Source organism: Primulina tabacum, chromosome 8 (assembly GCF_025594145.1).
Source record: "Primulina tabacum isolate GXHZ01 chromosome 8, ASM2559414v2, whole genome shotgun sequence".
Classification (NCBI taxonomy): Eukaryota; Viridiplantae; Streptophyta; class Magnoliopsida; order Lamiales; family Gesneriaceae; genus Primulina; species Primulina tabacum.
In genome coordinates, this window is record NC_134557.1 from 36340673 (window position 1) to 36357685 (window position 17013).

The following is a 17013-nucleotide window of genomic DNA, read 5'->3' on the forward strand; positions in this document are numbered from 1 at the left end:
TGAGTATTTCATTTATCAAATCAAGTATTTTAAAATTGAAATTAAGTATTTCGTAAGTAAAACTAAGTACTTCAAAAAGTTCGATGCTTAGTTGTGAATTTAAAAATAAAAAATATTTAAATGAAATGTACATGTCATCCAAATGCATCTTGGATGGAAATGCGAGCATTTGGTGAACTTACGTTGCCTACTAGAATATCCAGTATTTATTTAACTTTTATGAGTATCTCATTTACCAAATCAAGTATTTTAAAACTGAAATTAGGTATTTCGCAAGTAAAACTAGGTACTGAAAAAATTTCAATGCTTAGTTGCGAATTTGTTTTTTTTAAATAAAAAAAATAATTAAATGAAATGAACAAGTTATCTAAATAGATTTTGGATGGAAATACGAGCACTTGGTGAACTTGCGTTGCATATTCGAATATCCAGTATTTTAATACTCATTCTGAGTATCTCATTTACCAAATCAAGTATTTTAAAACTGCAATTAGGTATTTCGCAAGTAAAACTAAGTACTTGAAAAAGTTCAATGCTTAGTTGCGAATTTGTTTTGTTTTTTAAAATAAAAAAATAATTAAATGAAATGAACATGTCATCCAAATGGATCTTGGAAGGAAATACGAGCACTTGGTGAACTTGCGTTGCATATTCGAATATCAAATATTTTAATACACATTATGAGTATGTCATTTACTAAATCAAGTATTTTAAAATTGAAATTAAGCATTTCGCAAGTAAAATTAAGTATTTCAAAAAGTTCAATGCTTAGTTGTGAATTGTTTTTTAAAATAAAAAAATATTTTAATTCAATGTATATGTGGTCCAAATGCATCGGGAATGGTGAGTGGAAAGAGAAGATGGCTAACAAAAAAAGGGATTTATATAATTTTTTATTAAGTAAAAAGGGTAAAAAGGTAAAAATATATGAAACATGTAGTAAAAACTAAGTTTGTCTTTTGTCAGGTATTAAAATACAAAAAAAAACTTATGTGTACTGAATCTTAAAAAAATCATTGGCAGGTGTATTTTTCTACAAATTACCCTTAAATTAATAATATAAATCTAATTTATTGAATTATTTTGTTTTAATTCATACCATTTTCTATATGTATAATGATTTTAATTCTCACAATAGACATATGATTTTATTTTTATAATTTTTTAAATATAAGAATTTTTTTGACGAGACAATATAATTTTTAAATATAAGAATTTTTTTTACGAGACAATATGCAGCTATTATTATTTGAGTGTGCACGGAATATTTCATTGATTTTAACATAATAATATAAACTACATTAGATAAGTCACAAAAATTCTCGTGGGATGGTATCACGGATTAATTTCGTTAGTCGAATCACTTATTTTGGTCATACATGAAAAAATATTATTTTTTATTGTGAATATCGGTAGGATTGACCCGTGCCACATATAAAAATTCATGAGACCGTCTCACAAAAGACTTATTCTACATAAGTTATATACAATATGCTCGATAAAAAAACAATATTTATAGAAGAATGGAATTTTGTCTATTTGCATTGCAGTGACCAACGATATAGCAAATTTAACCATTTCGTTTAATGATGCGTGGCTGCACAGACTCTTCACAATAATTATACAATTTTATGTTTTTAAAATAATTAAAATAAATTTGTTAAATAATAATTTATAATAAATTATTAATAATGGATTTCATTAAATTTATTTTTGCATCTATTAAAATTTAGATTAAAGTAATGGATTTATAAAAATACTAGAAACATTTTGAATGATCAAAAATTGAACTAATTCATAAAAAAAAAACACCCATTTCATGTTGAGGAAAATAGTAGATTTTAATCATTTTTTTTTGAAAATAATAATAGATTTTTAATCCATCTAAATTTTTTAATCAATTATATAATTAATAATTAATGACATTATTTTGAAATATTAGCAGCTCTAATGTGAAAAGCATGGCCAACCACGCACTCCCAATTCATCGGCATGGCCTTATCCACACTCCCTGCCCCTCCACCGTCTCTCACCGCTCAGCTCTCCGCCGCGGCCGCCGCCTCATCAGCCCCAAACCTCTTCCACTCCACCGCAATATTCTCTTTTCCATCTGCCCAACTAAACCCCATTCCTAACTCCTACTCCACAGCTCTCACTCCAGCTCGCTATAAGTGGAGAACACATGTCTCCTTTTTCACGGATTTCTTAAAAAACAACAAAAAGAAGAGTGCCAAGGAGATTAAAGAAGAGCTTTTTAAGGCCATCGAACCCCTTGATCGTGGTGCTGAAGCCACACCTGAAGACATGGAAATTGTTGAGCAGGTCTGCATATTTCTTTTAGATTTCAATTTCTTGAGAATATGTATTTTTGTTCTACAGTGAATTATGTGTCGGATACATGTTTATGTTTGATGTTTAGTCTTTCATTATCAGTTTGCTAGCCCGCCTACTTTTATAGTTGTTGGAAGGACATGGTTGCGGAAGTTTTCAAAAGTGTTTGGCTGATATCAATTTGTAATATGACTTTTGAGAAGGCAAAAACAATATTTTATTAAGTGCGCCTTGATCAAACTATCCACCTTGCTATATCGAATTCCGCCTATTTCAGTTTTTACAACATTATGAATGATACCATTTCTTTGGATAATGATTTGTAATATTTCTATTGGTTTCGATTGTCTTTCAATACCCTTTCTGTGGTGAAAGTAGCGGTTGACATGTAATTTTTTAGCATAAGAACCGTATGAATCTTTATGCAAATTTTTGTTTGGTGGAAATAACTGGTAACAGTACAAGATTAGAGCTTTATAGTCTTGTGAGCAGCAGACAGCAGTTCTTACTGGCCTCCAGAAGTCTATGCGGCAATGATGTGGTACTTGATATAGTTGCATGTTTTGAATGGTTTAAGTTATGACTAGATTATTACAACTTTTAGACACAAACAAGTCTTTTTAAAATTAATATCATAGTCAAAATCATGATTTAAATTCTGTTAGCGAAAATGCTAATAACAAAATCTTAGAAGTAAACTAGTGAAGACAAAGCAGTAACCGAAGTAAGTATACTGTTTACGGTATGACTTGATTGATCCCGGTTTTCTACGCGCCCAAACGCAGCGGAAGTTTAAAAATTTTATTTTATTTTGACAATCAAAATAGGTTTTGCTTTGGGCGCTCGTATGATTTTAATTAATAAACATACATATGATGTTTAGTAATATACCTTCAGTGAATTAATTCACTTGGCTCCAACTACTCCGGTATTAGCGGACGTAGCTCTTGTTGTAAATCCCTACGAACATTCTTCGATCTCCTAATCCGGTCCACGACTGGAATATTTGTTCCTCTTCTAAATTGCACTAGAAATTTAGAAGAACTTTGCGTAGAGATATAACACGAAAAATTCGACTCAATAATCTAAGCCAAATTTTTCTTTCTTTTTGAAGGAATTTTCGAGAGCAACTTTTCTTGGGAAGAGCCAAAAGTCTCGTGTGTCAAGAAGATCATCGAATGAATGCATCCCAACAATAATATCTTTTATTTATTTTCTAATCCATCTTTTAACTTAATTAATTAAGTTAATTATAGATTTTAATAAATTATCTCCAACAAACTTTCGGATGCCCCAATTGAAAAATATGAATCTCATATTGATTCTCGAATGCATGCCATTTACAATAATAAAATATTCCAATTATATTTCTAATCTTTCTTTTTCTACCTAATTAATCCAATTAATCAAGTTAACTAAAGATTCTAAATCCATGCCATATTAAATGTAATCTCGAATATTAATACATATATTTTGATAATATCATGCATTAATATTATTTTGCTTTGTGTGCAAGTTTTTTTTTTTTTTTAAATTATGGTATCATGATTATTTCCATAAATCAATACCATATTTAATAAAAACTTAATGGGCTATATTTTAACTCAATTAAAATATAATATGATTATTAAAGCTCATTTAAACTTTAATAAATTAACATGATGTGCTTATACTCTTACAAGCCCATGATCCATGCTCCCATTACATTAATCTCATCATAATCCCGATCGGTGATCAAATATCATCGATGTGACAATTTCAACTTGTTTGTTATTATGATGCACACTTTAATTTCGAGATCACCAATGTCTAAATAAGGCAGGTGTACTCCTTTGACTGTCTTAACAGTCATGCTCTCAAAATTTCTATAAACTTTTATAAACTTTATTTATAAGCTTATCGATTGATCATATCAAGCTTATTTCTTATAAATTCAACTCATTGAATTTATCATCTCAACGGGAACAAATAAACCAGTACTTGTGTGACCCTCAATGGTTCAGGGATACAACTAGCCGTGGGTTCCCAACTCTTTGTGATTCAGAATAATATTTATTCTTATTCGGGCTTACCCTAGTTAGCCTCATTCTTTTCATCAACACCTTGATTAAGAATGTCAAAACTCATTTCTAATTGCACCCATCGGATCATGGTAAGAGCGTCTAGTAGCATCGCCCCCATGATCCCCTAGGTATCACTGATAGTGCATGCAAGAACCAGTCGATTATGATTAACGTACAGTACGGTCCCTTCATCTCATATATCCCAATCGAATCTCCACCCATTGGTTCATCGAGGGTTGCATATTAATTCGATCATAATGTGATAACTATAATAGTGGCATCGCGTGTACTATTGGAGAACTCCTTCTCCAACGTACATCTTATACTCTGGCCAGAGATTCCATGCACTATTATTACATCAGATCACATAGGATATCCACACCCGTAGGTGAGCGGTGAATCCCCGACTACAATGCATTGGCTCCTATATGTATCGCAACTGTACCCAACCTCGCCACCTGATGACTCTCCTGGAGCCGGTAAACGAGTCAAAGCACAGCCCTAGCATATAGAGCCTCAGTGTTGTCCCGGGTCGTAAGGACTAATGGTGTACAATCATAACCACAGACTTATCCTCTCGATGAATGATAACCACTTGGAAAGTCCGAGGGAGGGTTGTTCGGTATAATCATCATATGACTACCCATCTGTATGTTTGGACATCTCTATGCCCTTACCAAGAAACGCAGTACACAACATCACAGATGCTAGTCTCGAGCTCAAGCGACCTTTATCCATGTTTTAGGCGGCTGAATCGACTAGGAACGAATTTAGAATATGCAGTGTTTACAAATGAGTTTCAACATCGAATTACGATTCATTTGTATTAAAGCATAATCAAGGACTTTATCTATGCTGTTTGCATGGGTATACAGATAAAGTATAACGAAACCATTAAAAGTTAAATTATATTAAAATAAAGATTGTTTATTTCACTTGAGTCAATAAATTTCCTAGCCAACCGTTGGCTTGCAGGACATCTACTCTAACAATCTCCCACTTGCCTTAGAGCCAACTACCCTTAATCACATTGCTTCGCGATGCTTTTCAAACAATGGTCCTGGCAAGGGCTTTGTAAGTGGATCGGCAACATTATCTGCAGAGGGGACTCTTTCAACTGATATGTCTCCTCTTTCCACTATCTCCCGTATGATGTGGAACTTCCTCAGTACATGTTTGGATCGCTGATGAGACCTTGGTTCCTTTGCTTGCGCAACGACACTAGTGTTGTTCCAGTACAACGGGACTGGATCAACTCCATTAGGAATAACGCCCAACTCTTGGACAAAATTCCTCATCCAAACTACCTCTTTAACTGCATCAGATGCAGCAATATATTCAGCTTCAGTGGTGGAATCCGCAATGGTGTCTTACTTGGAACATTTCTAAGAGACAGCTACACCATTAAGCATGAATACAAAGCCAGAGGTCGATTTCGAATCATCTACGTCACATTGGAAGCTAGAATCAGTGTAGCCTTCCAATTTCAATTCTCCACCCCATAGACCATGAACAAGTTCTCAGTCCTTCTCAAGTACTTAAGAATATCTTTCACGGCCTTCCAATACATGGGTTTGCCTGATATCTGCTTGTAACACTCAAAGCGTAAGCAACATCAGGACGTGTCTATATCACACCATACCTGATACTACCAATGGCTGACGCATATGGAATATGTGTCATCATCTCTATCTCTTCATCAGTTTTGGGACACAAAGCTTTAGATAGAGTAACACCATGACATATTGGTAAGTATCCTCTCTTGGACTCTTCCATAGAGAATCGTTTCAGAATGGTATCGATATAAGTGACTTGGGTGAGTCCTAGCATCCTTTTTTATCTATCTCTATAGATTTGTATTCCCAATACATAAGATGCTTCACACATGTCTTTCATGGAGAATTTACAGGCCAACCATACTTTAGTTGATTGCAATAATCCTACATCATTCTCAATGAGCAGGATATCATCAACATAAAGTACAAGAAATGTCACTACACTCCCACTAACCTTCTTGTACACGCACGGTTCCTCAGGATTATTAGAAAAACCAAACTCTTTGATAGTGCTATCAAATCTGAGGTTCCAACTCCTTGATGCCTGCTTGAGACCATGTATTGATCTCTGAAGTTTGCATACCTTATGCTCACTTCCTACTGATGTGTATCCTTCAGGTTGAGACATATAAATTTCTTCTTTGATGTCTCCATTGAGGAAAGCAGTCTTTACATCCATTTGTCATATCTCATAGTCATATCATGCTGCTATGGCTAGTAGTATTCTAATGGACTTAAACATAGCTACTGGTGAAAAAGTTTCCTCATAGTCAACTCCTTGCCTTTGAGTATAACCTTTTGCAACCAGTCTTGCTTTGAAGGTCACTACCTTCCCATCCGCCCCAAGCTTTCTTTTGTAGATCCATTTGCATCTTATGGGAATGATTCCCTCAGGTGGATCCACTAATGTCCAGACTCGGTTTGAATATATAGAGTCCATTTCTTACTGCATGGCTTCAAGCCATTTGGTTGAATCAGTATCAGATATTGCTTCTTTGAAATTCATTGGATCACATCCAACACAATGCTTATCATGGATTTGTTCATGAAGAAGCGTATATCTAGCAGGTGGTCTAATAACCCTATCAGACCTTCTAAGAGCTTGTACTTCAACTACTGGTTGTTGGAGATTAGGTTCAACTACTATAGTTGAGGGAGTATCTTGAATTTCTACAAGTTCTATCATCTTGCCTTTTTCTATCTAATAGAAATTCCCTTTCATAAAGGTGGCATTTCTTGAAAACAAACACTTTTGCTTCATTGGGATGATAGAAATAATATCCAACAGAATTCTTTGGATATCCTACAAAGTAGCACAAAGTGGATCTACTATCCAATTTGTCTCCCACTGTCTGCTTCACGTAAGCAAGATATCTCCATATTCTCATGTAAGAATATTTGAGAGTTTTTTCCATCCATATCTCATATGGTGTTTTATCCACTGCTTTAGTATAAACATTTTTCAACAACATTGCCGTAATTTCAAGCGCAAAGCCTCAAAACGATGTAAGCAATTCAGTGAATCTCATCACTGATCGAACCATGTCCAACAAGGTTTGCTTACAATATTCAGAAACACCATTCAATTGTGGTGTTACTGGTGGAGTCCACTGTGAGAGAATCTCGTTCTCTTTTAGATAACCCAAAAATTCAGCACTTAAGTATTCTCCACCTCGATCAGATCGAAGTGCCTTAATACTTCTTTCTTGCTGATTTTCTACTTCAGATCTGAATTCTTTGAACTTTTCAAATGCTTCAGATTTGTGTTTTATCAAATAAACACATCCATACCTCGAAAGGTCATCAGTAAAGGTAATGAAGTATGATTGCCCATATTTTGTGCTAACACTTAGCGGGCCACAAACGTCTGTGTGGATCAAATCCAGTAGACCATATGCACGTTCCACGTTTCCATCGAATGGAGTCTTAGTCATTTTTCCTTTTAGACAGGATTTACAAGCAGGTAGAGAATTTATGTCCGACGAGTCAAACATGCCTTCTCCCACTAGTTTGTGCATTCTTCTTTGGGAAATATGACCTAGTCCAGCGTGCCATATTTGTGTGGGATTTGGATCATCTAACCTTTTTTTTTGTTGTTGTTGAAATCATGTTTACTTGGACATTCACTTATCATTTTCAGAACATTTCTGGAGCATATAATTTCTTATGTCCGAACTTCTTGCAGTGAAATAAATATGTTCTGACTTATCGGGCATTGTAGGCCCTTTAAGTGTCCTTCAGAGTTTGCCTTTTATTGAGTTTGTTTTTCTTGTGAGGGCAGAACATTTCTTTCCCTTACCTTGTGGGCCATTTTTCGTCTGACGAAATGTCCATTAGAAAAACAACAATTACTTGTTTTATGGTGATCTCATAAGTCATAATCATATTGACTAGCTCTTCAAGGCTATCATCTATCTTATTCAAATGAAGTTCACCATAACCTCGTCAAATGAGGAAGAGAAAGACAACAAATTGATGTTATCTATTAACTCGTTAGGAATCACATATTTCAGGCCCACCACATTCTCAATAAGCCCAGTCATATGTACACCATGCTTATGGGCCAAAGCCCCATCTTGCATATGTGTATTCATGAGCTTTTAAAAGTGGTGCGCCTCACTGTACGAGTTTTATGCACCATGCAACTCTTGCATGTGTATTCGAATGTCAGCAGCATTTAACATTTCCTCATACTGTCCCTACAGTTCATTTGACAAAAAGCGAGCATGTTACACTTTAGCTTGCATACTGTGGTCCTACCATCTTGCATGCTTTGTCAGTTCAACAAGACTACATTAGTGTGTATGTTATTTTCTCTGAATTCAGAACAATTTTTCCAACCAGTCATGAAAATTAGATTCGATTAGCTTGTTAATAATAAAAATTGATTACGTGACGAAATCGAAAATATACTGATATGGAAACAGAATAATGGTTGCTGATTATTTTAAAATAATTTTAAGATATAAAATATGGATTTTATTTTATAAATCTCTCTCCCACTATTTTGACATTTTCACCACCCTCTGATGAAAAGGGAAAATCGTATTTTCTTAGTGGGCACGTAGAGTCCAATTAGCCAATTATAATCCCGAATAATATCAGCCAATTATAATTTCTAAAAGGTAGAATCCAATTGCATCCCTATGCAACCTCCGCGTGTTTTGCCTCACGTTTAATAAGGACCCAATAATATGATGCCGTTTATTTTCGCGTGTCAAACCGACCCATCAATATTGAATTGTAGTAGACGGTCGCCATGAGTTCCCCCAATAATATGAGCCGAAGTCATGGGAGTTCCACTCAATTCACATCATATGTCCGGTGGAAGTCACAGCTTTCCGGCGTCCAGGCCTCCCCAATAATATGAGCCAGACACTGTCCCCGGGTAGCGATCAACATGCAACCACGGTTGATGGAAGGCAAGGAAAAATTAAACTCTTTTAATTTTTACTTTTACGGTTTGATATGAATTTTGAATCATATTCAAAATGAGGGATTTTAATTTTAAAATTGTCTCATCATTTTAATTTCAAATCGCGTGCCACGAGTTTGTATGTTTGCCGGATACTGCAACAATATCATCTAATAATATACATACATGCATACTACTATATATCACATTTATCATAATATGACATTCAACAATAAATAAGGATGATCGATCGCCAACACTATTAGATCCATGTGAGCCAAACATGGATTCAGGTCCAAAACCTAGGTGAATGCAGGGATGCAAATGCAACAATTAAAAGAGCTTCCAATATTTTACATGTCTTCATCTTGATCATCGGGCCCACCATCTTCCAGTCTTGATCTCCCAATATTTCTAATAATTACAATTAAATAGTCATGGCACATAAGGGATACATCTCATGGGGTGGGAACGGGCCATAAACCAGGCCCACTTTAATAATATCAAATATTAATAAAAAAAACCGAATAAAACATTAAAATATCCTAACATACACCTAACACATTGGTCAAGGCTCTCGATCATCCTTCATGCATTTAATATCAAATATTAAAATCAATTAATTAAACAAATTTAATTAACTGATCAATCATATATCTAATAATTTATCACTAACCACCACAATTATTAAAAAATTTAATAAATTAAATAAACTCTTTTATTTAATTTTCAATTAAATCAATAATAATTGATTTCTTGTAAAAACTCATTTTTACCATAAATAATTAAAATCATATTCTAATTATTTATTTCACAAGAAATTATTAATTTTTCAAAAATTAATTTCCAAAATAAAAATTGAACCAATTTTCAAAAATATCAATTTTACCCAAAAATTTGAAAAATCAGAAAATCGCACTCTAGGCCCAAACAATTCAAGCCCATTATTCAGCGCGCTTCCCGAGACGCTCCCGGGCAGCCGCCCGCCCGCTGCCCGAAACGGCTGCGGCCCTGTGCGCGCAGAACGCGCACAGGCGCGCCGACGCCGCGCGCAGGCGTCTTACGCCTGCGCTAGCGCAGGGCGCACAGGCGTCCGACGCTGCGCGCTGCCGTGCGCGGCCCTGTGCGCACGGACTGCCCAGAACAGTTCCGGGCAGATTAATTTTTTTTTTGTTTTTATTTCGAAAATCTGGAAAAATTAATTTTCGTGGTGCTAAATTTTCTGAAAAATTTTCTTGTGTGGTTAGAAATAAATTATTAAATATCAAAACCATACGATTTAGAAAAACCTTGGCTCTGATACCACTGATTGATCCCGGTTTTCTACGCGCCCAAACGCAGCGGAAGTTTAAAAATTTTATTTTATTTTGACAATTAAAATAGGTTTTGCTTTGGGCGCTCGTATGATTTTAATTAATAAACATACATATGATGTTTAGTAATATACCTTCAGTGAATTAATTAACTTGGCTCCAACTACTCCGGTATTAGCGGACGTAGCTCTTGTTGTAAATCCCTACGAACATTCTTCGATCTCCTAATCCGGTCCACGACTGGAATATTTGTTCCTCTTCTAAATTGCACTAGAAATTTAGAAGAACTTTTGCGTAGAGATATAACACGAAAAATTCGACTCAATAATCTAAGCCAAATTTTTCTCTCTTTTCGAAGGAATTTTCGAGAGCAACTTTTCTTGGGAAGAGCCAAAAGTCTCGTGTGTCAAGATGATCATCGAATGAATGCATCCCAACAATAATATCTTTTATTTATTTTCTAATCCATCTTTTAACTTAATTAATTAAGTTAATTATAGATTCTAATAAATTATCTCCAACAAACTTTCGGATGCCCCAATTGAAAAATATGAATCTCATATTGATTCTCGAATGCATGCCATTTACAATAATAAAATATTCCAATTATATTTCTAATCTTTCTTTTTCTACTTAATTAATTCAATTAATCAAGTTAACTAAAGATTCTAAATCCATGCCATATTAGATGTAATCTCGAATATTAATACATATATTTTGATAATATCATGCATTAATATTATTTTGCTTTTTGTGCAAGTTTTTTTTTTTTTTAAATTATGGTATCATGATTATTTCCATAAATCAATATCATATTTAATAAAAACTTAATGGGCTATATTTTAACTCAATTAAAATATAATATGATTATTAAAGCTCATTTAAACTTTAATAAATTAACATGATGTGCTTATACTCTTACAAGCCCATGATCCATGCTCCCATTACATTAATCTCATCATAATCCCGATCGGTGATCAAATATCATCGATGTGACAATTTCAACTTGTTTGTTATTATGATGCACACTTTAATTTCGAGATCACCAATGTCTAAATAAGGCAGGTGTACTCCTTTGACTGTCTTAACAGTCATGCTCTTAAAATTTCTATAAACTTTTATAAACTTTATTTATAAGCTTATCGATTGATCATATCAAGCTTATTTCTTATAAATTCAACTCATTGAATTTATCATCTCAACGGGAACAAATAAACCAGTACTTGTGTGACCCTCAATGGTTCAGGGATACAACTAGCCGTGGGTTCCCAACTCTTTGTGATTCAGAATAATATTTATTCTTATTCGGGCTTACCCTAGTTAGCCTCATTCTTTTCATCAACACCTTGATTAAGAATGTCAGAACTCATTTCTGATTGCACCCATCGGATCATGGTAAGAGCGTCTAGTAGCATCGCCCCCATGATCCCCTAGGTATCACTGATAGTGCCTGCAAGAACCAGTCGATTATGATTAACGTACAGTACGGTCCCTTCATCTCATATATCTCAATCGAATCTGCAACCATTGGTTCATCGAGGGTTGCATATTAATTCGATCATAATGTGATAACTATAATAGTGGCATCGCGTGTACTATTGGAGAACTCCTTCTCCAACGTACATCTTATACTCTGGCCAGAGATTCCATGCACTATTATTACATCAGATCACATAGGATATCCACACCCGTAGGTGAGCGGTGAATCCCCGACTACAATGCACTGGCTCCTATATGTATCGCAACTGTACCCAACCTCACCACCTGATGACTCTCCTGGAGCCGGTAAACGAGTCAAAGCACAGCCCTATCATATAGAGCCTCAGTGTTGTCCCGGGTCGTAAGGACTAATGGTGTACAATCATAACCACGGACTTATTCTCTCGATGAATGATAACCACTTGGAAAGTCCGAGGGAGGGTTGTTCGGTATAATCATCATATGACTACCCATCTGTATGTTTGGACATCTCTATACCCTTACCAAGAAACGCAGTACACAACATCACAGATGCTAGTCTCGAGCTCAAGCGACCTTTATCCATGTTTTAGGCGGCTGAATCGACTAGGAACGAATTTAGAATATGCAGTGTTTACAAATGAGTTTCAACATCGAATTACGATTCATTTGTATTAAAGCATAATCAAGGACTTTATCTATGCTGTTTGCATGGGTATACAGATAAAGTATAACGAAACCATTAAAAGTTAAATTATATTAAAATAAAGATTGTTTATTTCACTTGAGTCAATAAATTTCCTAGCCAACCGTTGGCTTGCAGGGCATCTACTCTAACATGACTATCGTGTAAGAAAGACAAAACCAAATCGAGGCCCGTAGCAAGTACAATTTTCTTAAAACGGATTCGCCCCCTCCGATATGTGCTGCGAGGTTTCAACCGGACGTCTGTTTCTCAGGATACAACGGACAGACCCGCAGTGATGTTGCACAAACCACTACACTGACTAACGAAATAGTACATGAACTTTATCAGCAGAACGAGCAGGAGCAGAAACGAAGGAGAAATACAACAGTAGGCAGAAGTGGATGGTTGTTGTTGTGTCTTCTGGCCTTGGCACATCCCCTATTTATACACGCTGACAATAGCCATACGAAAGGCCAAAGGTTGTCATCAATAGGGCAGCCGAAGCACCAACAGCCAGGCAGATGGAGCAGCAACAGTCAGGGCATGTGAAAGGTCTCAATGGGTCTCAAGGGCATGTGAAAGGTCTCTTTCGAAAAAAAATTTGCAAAATGTGGCATAGACTAGCTAGGCAATTTTTGCCTTGATCGGTCAGACATTTGACGCACCCAAATCGCACTCGTACGCTTGCACACAAGTCAAGCCTTTTCCAGTTCAAATCGGGCCCATGATTTGCACCCCTTGCATCGGCGTGCGCGAACGAGAGGCTCTTGACCAATCATTCTTATACTTCTACAAAGTGTAACACAATATAAGCTCACTTATACAGCTTTATTTTTCCTATGTGGAACAAACCCACCAATCTTTAATTTCCATTCACATATGAAAAGTCCATTAACACACACAACCCAATATTATATATATATATATATATATAATCCAACAAATTCCAGTTCCGGAAATTGATGGATAACTGTAGCCGGCAATTATTGTGTGGACTACTCCAATCAAAATGTCATTCTTGCACTACAGCTGAAAACTTGAAAGTTTTTTTAGCTGTGCCTTTGCTATCAGAGTTAAATTTTGCATGACGGTGGTTGAATTTTTTACATTCCTTAATACGTGTTCCTGCAAATGAAGCTCGGTTGCGCTTGAAAAGTGGTTACATTTTAAACACACAATAACGTTTTATTATCATAGGGGAATTAGCAGCTTGCACGAAGTTGAGTTTACTTGTCTTACAGGAGATGGACTTTGGTGGTTCTTGGTGTTTATTTTCATTCTTTCTCTTTGTTTTTTTCAACTTTGTTCTCAGATAGTTAGCAAACTGGAAGCAGCTAATCCAACAAAAGAACCACTAAAGTCTGGTTTGCTCGATGGGAAATGGGAGCTTATATACACAACATCACAGTCAATTTTGCAAACCAAGGTACAGTTTTATCTGCTGGTGTTTCTACTTTTGGCTTTGCTTCATCTGAAAACTTGTCGTGTGTTTGTTGCTTCAAGCTTTTACTGCACATATTTGTGTGTGTGTGTGGCAGAATACTCACAATGGTTAACAATATGAACAGAGGCCCAAGTTTTTAAGATCTAAAGTGAACTATCAAGCAATTAATGTGGATACTCTTCGGGCTCAAAATATGGAAACTGGGCCATTTTTCAATCAGGTAAAGCCTTGTTTTGAGTTGTTTTTCTTTTTTCTCTTGTGTATGTGATCGGAGCAGACAAAGCAAAGGATATAGCCTAGCAAAAAATTATTCAAAATGCATGTCTAATTTTTGCAAAAATCTAAGTTTTGACCCCCAATAGAAGCTGTATTCTACATTCCCTTATGGGCATAAGTTATCTGCATCAATTCTGGAATCAAGTCAATATTCATGAATCATTGAGAATTGATGGTCAATTTATTGTGAAACATGAATGTCATGTCATGGGTCCGTCCAAGTAAAACTATGTACACAATTGTACCTCTAGCTACTACTACTCATGCATATTCACTTTACCAAAAATAGTATAGGCAAGGGGAGAAATCCATTACATGGTCTTGTGAACTCACTCACACATCTTCTGCAATCCGATATGGGGTTGGGAACTTGTGATATTACAGTGTACCTATAACCTAGGCAGATAGCTAGTAGGTAAGAGTGAAGGATCTTTATTTTTGTTCTTTATATTGTCACACTTTGATGAACACAAGGAGTCCAATACATCACAAAAAGAAGAAAAGTTAAATTTATTGGCCTATAGAGAATGAGGATACCCAGAATTTGTTCCGACTCTTAACATGGAATGTCGAGGATCTGAACTTTAAATTTCATCAAAACGAGCATTCTTGTTTACGTTGTTTAACATGTTGTAGGTTACAGCAGATTTAACGCCTGTAAATCCAAAGAAGGTGGCAGTGAAATTCGACTATTTCAAGCTAGGCGGTCTTGTAAGTCATGCCTAATTCAATCCTATCATATAACAAACACGAATCCGTCTTGTTATAGCCAATTTTGATCTTTGCTCGAAATTTTAACACTCAAAACACCTATAATGAAGCAAAGCTTACAGCTTGTTTTTGTGCTTACCGGAAGCAACATAACATAAGCTGATGAAACAGGTACCTGTCAAAGCCCCTGATCGAGCTCGAGGAGCACTGGAAATTACGTACTTAGATGATGAGTTAAGGTGAGGTGATCCAGACTCCATGGTTTTATGTCATTACTGTTTTCGCATGCGGACGTATAACAAACGCAAGACTGTCGCATTCTTGTTTTTTCTTACTCGAAAAATCCATACGATTTCTTGTTTGAATGTGACACAGATTCTTTTTTTCAGAATATCGAGAGGCGACAAGGGAAATCTCTTCATCTTGAAAATGGTTGATCCCTCCTACCGCATACCCTCTTGATCTAATTCCAGAAGGCAACTTGAGTGTAAATTTCATCTCTTTTTAGTTTCCATCCTTTGTTTTGTATTATGTTTTTCAAGTATAATCACTTATCATGATATCAGGTGTTCACAGTGTTAGCATAGTGAAACACAAATAAGAAACCGATGATTTACTGGTTTTTTAAAGCTTTTAGTGGCTTAAAAAATTTATTATACGGCAAAATATAGAGCTTTTCATATTTTTTTGTTTGAAAGGTATATTTTTCGATTTAATCACTATAATTTGTCTGTGATTTATAGTATAATTATGAAGTATTACATAACCAAAATTATTTTTATATTTTATATATGATAAATCAAGCTCATTATTTAAATAAATGAAAAGAACGGTAAATAAAGTTTGGCCAAAATGTTTGGGTTTTTTTATAAATAATTTAAATTTTAAAATTTATTTCAAAAATAATTTAATTTTTTTTTTCAAATGTACTGCCACATTGGAGCGTCCGTGCTTCGTAAGCACGGAGGCTCCAACGTGGAGCAAGATCCGTGCTTCGTAAGGCTTACGAAGCACAGATTCTCAATATTATATTAGTTTTTCCTACTTTATTTTGTTTTTTTTGCTTTTGTCTTTTTTTTTTCCATCCGTTTATTTACTGAATGTTTCACATGAATTCTGAATTTGTGAATCTTCACATGATGTTCAATAATTGAAATCTAAATTTCCTTCGGTATTTTTCTTCTACATAATTGTTGTGAACTTCGACGAATGAGTTATCGATTTCTTCATTGAATTTGAATAAATTCTCTCTCAAATTTCATCGGAAAAATCTCTGACATCGATGTAGTATTATATTTTGGTGGTCATGTAGTTATCAATAATGGATCGGTTGAATATAGCATTACATTTGTTAGACCGATGCGAGTATTATGATCTATTAATTTGTTGCAGTTGGTTGAAATTGTTCATAAAATGTTAGGAATCGATCCAACGAATTTTTCTCTGAAGTTGTCAACAAAATATTCATTCACGTAGAGATCATCTTGACATGAAATTCAAGTCAATCTCGTTGATGATGATGCTTTACAGTTTATAATGCAATGTGATTATATGCATATGTTGCATTTAAATGTGGAAGGAAATTCAATTGAGCATCATGTTTGATTTGATGATCATGAATCCTATGTTCCACATGCATCCGATTCAGGGTTCAATAACCAACCCGGTACTTGTACATATGGTGGTTTCCAGGATGTAGAATCTTGTGTTCCACATGTTACTGAAGGACTCGGTAATATAAATTTCGATGATGTAAGT

At 35.1% G+C, this 17013-nt stretch overlaps 1 protein-coding gene across 1 annotated transcript; it reads left to right on the forward strand.

Annotated features, from left to right (window-relative positions):
- The first annotated feature begins 1948 nt into the window (after nucleotides 1-1948).
- Nucleotides 1949-15939, forward strand: LOC142553998 (putative plastid-lipid-associated protein 4, chloroplastic). Its single transcript, XM_075664595.1, has 6 exons — nucleotides 1949-2322; nucleotides 14137-14250; nucleotides 14393-14488; nucleotides 15181-15255; nucleotides 15427-15494; nucleotides 15645-15939. Exons 1-6 carry the CDS (start codon nucleotides 1993-1995, stop codon nucleotides 15715-15717), a joined length of 756 nt encoding a protein of 251 aa, XP_075520710.1. The 5' UTR covers nucleotides 1949-1992; the 3' UTR covers nucleotides 15718-15939.
- The last annotated feature ends 1074 nt before the right edge of the window (nucleotides 15940-17013 follow it).

Coding starts and splice junctions, on each gene's coding strand:
- LOC142553998 (XM_075664595.1), top strand. CDS start 1,993: ATGGCCTTATCCACACTCCCTGCCCCTCCACCGTCTCTCACCGCTCAG. Junction 2,323..14,136: donor ACATGGAAATTGTTGAGCAG/GTCTGCATATTT, acceptor CTTTGTTCTCAG/ATAGTTAGCAAACTGGAAGC. Junction 14,489..15,180: donor CTGGGCCATTTTTCAATCAG/GTAAAGCCTTGT, acceptor AACATGTTGTAG/GTTACAGCAGATTTAACGCC.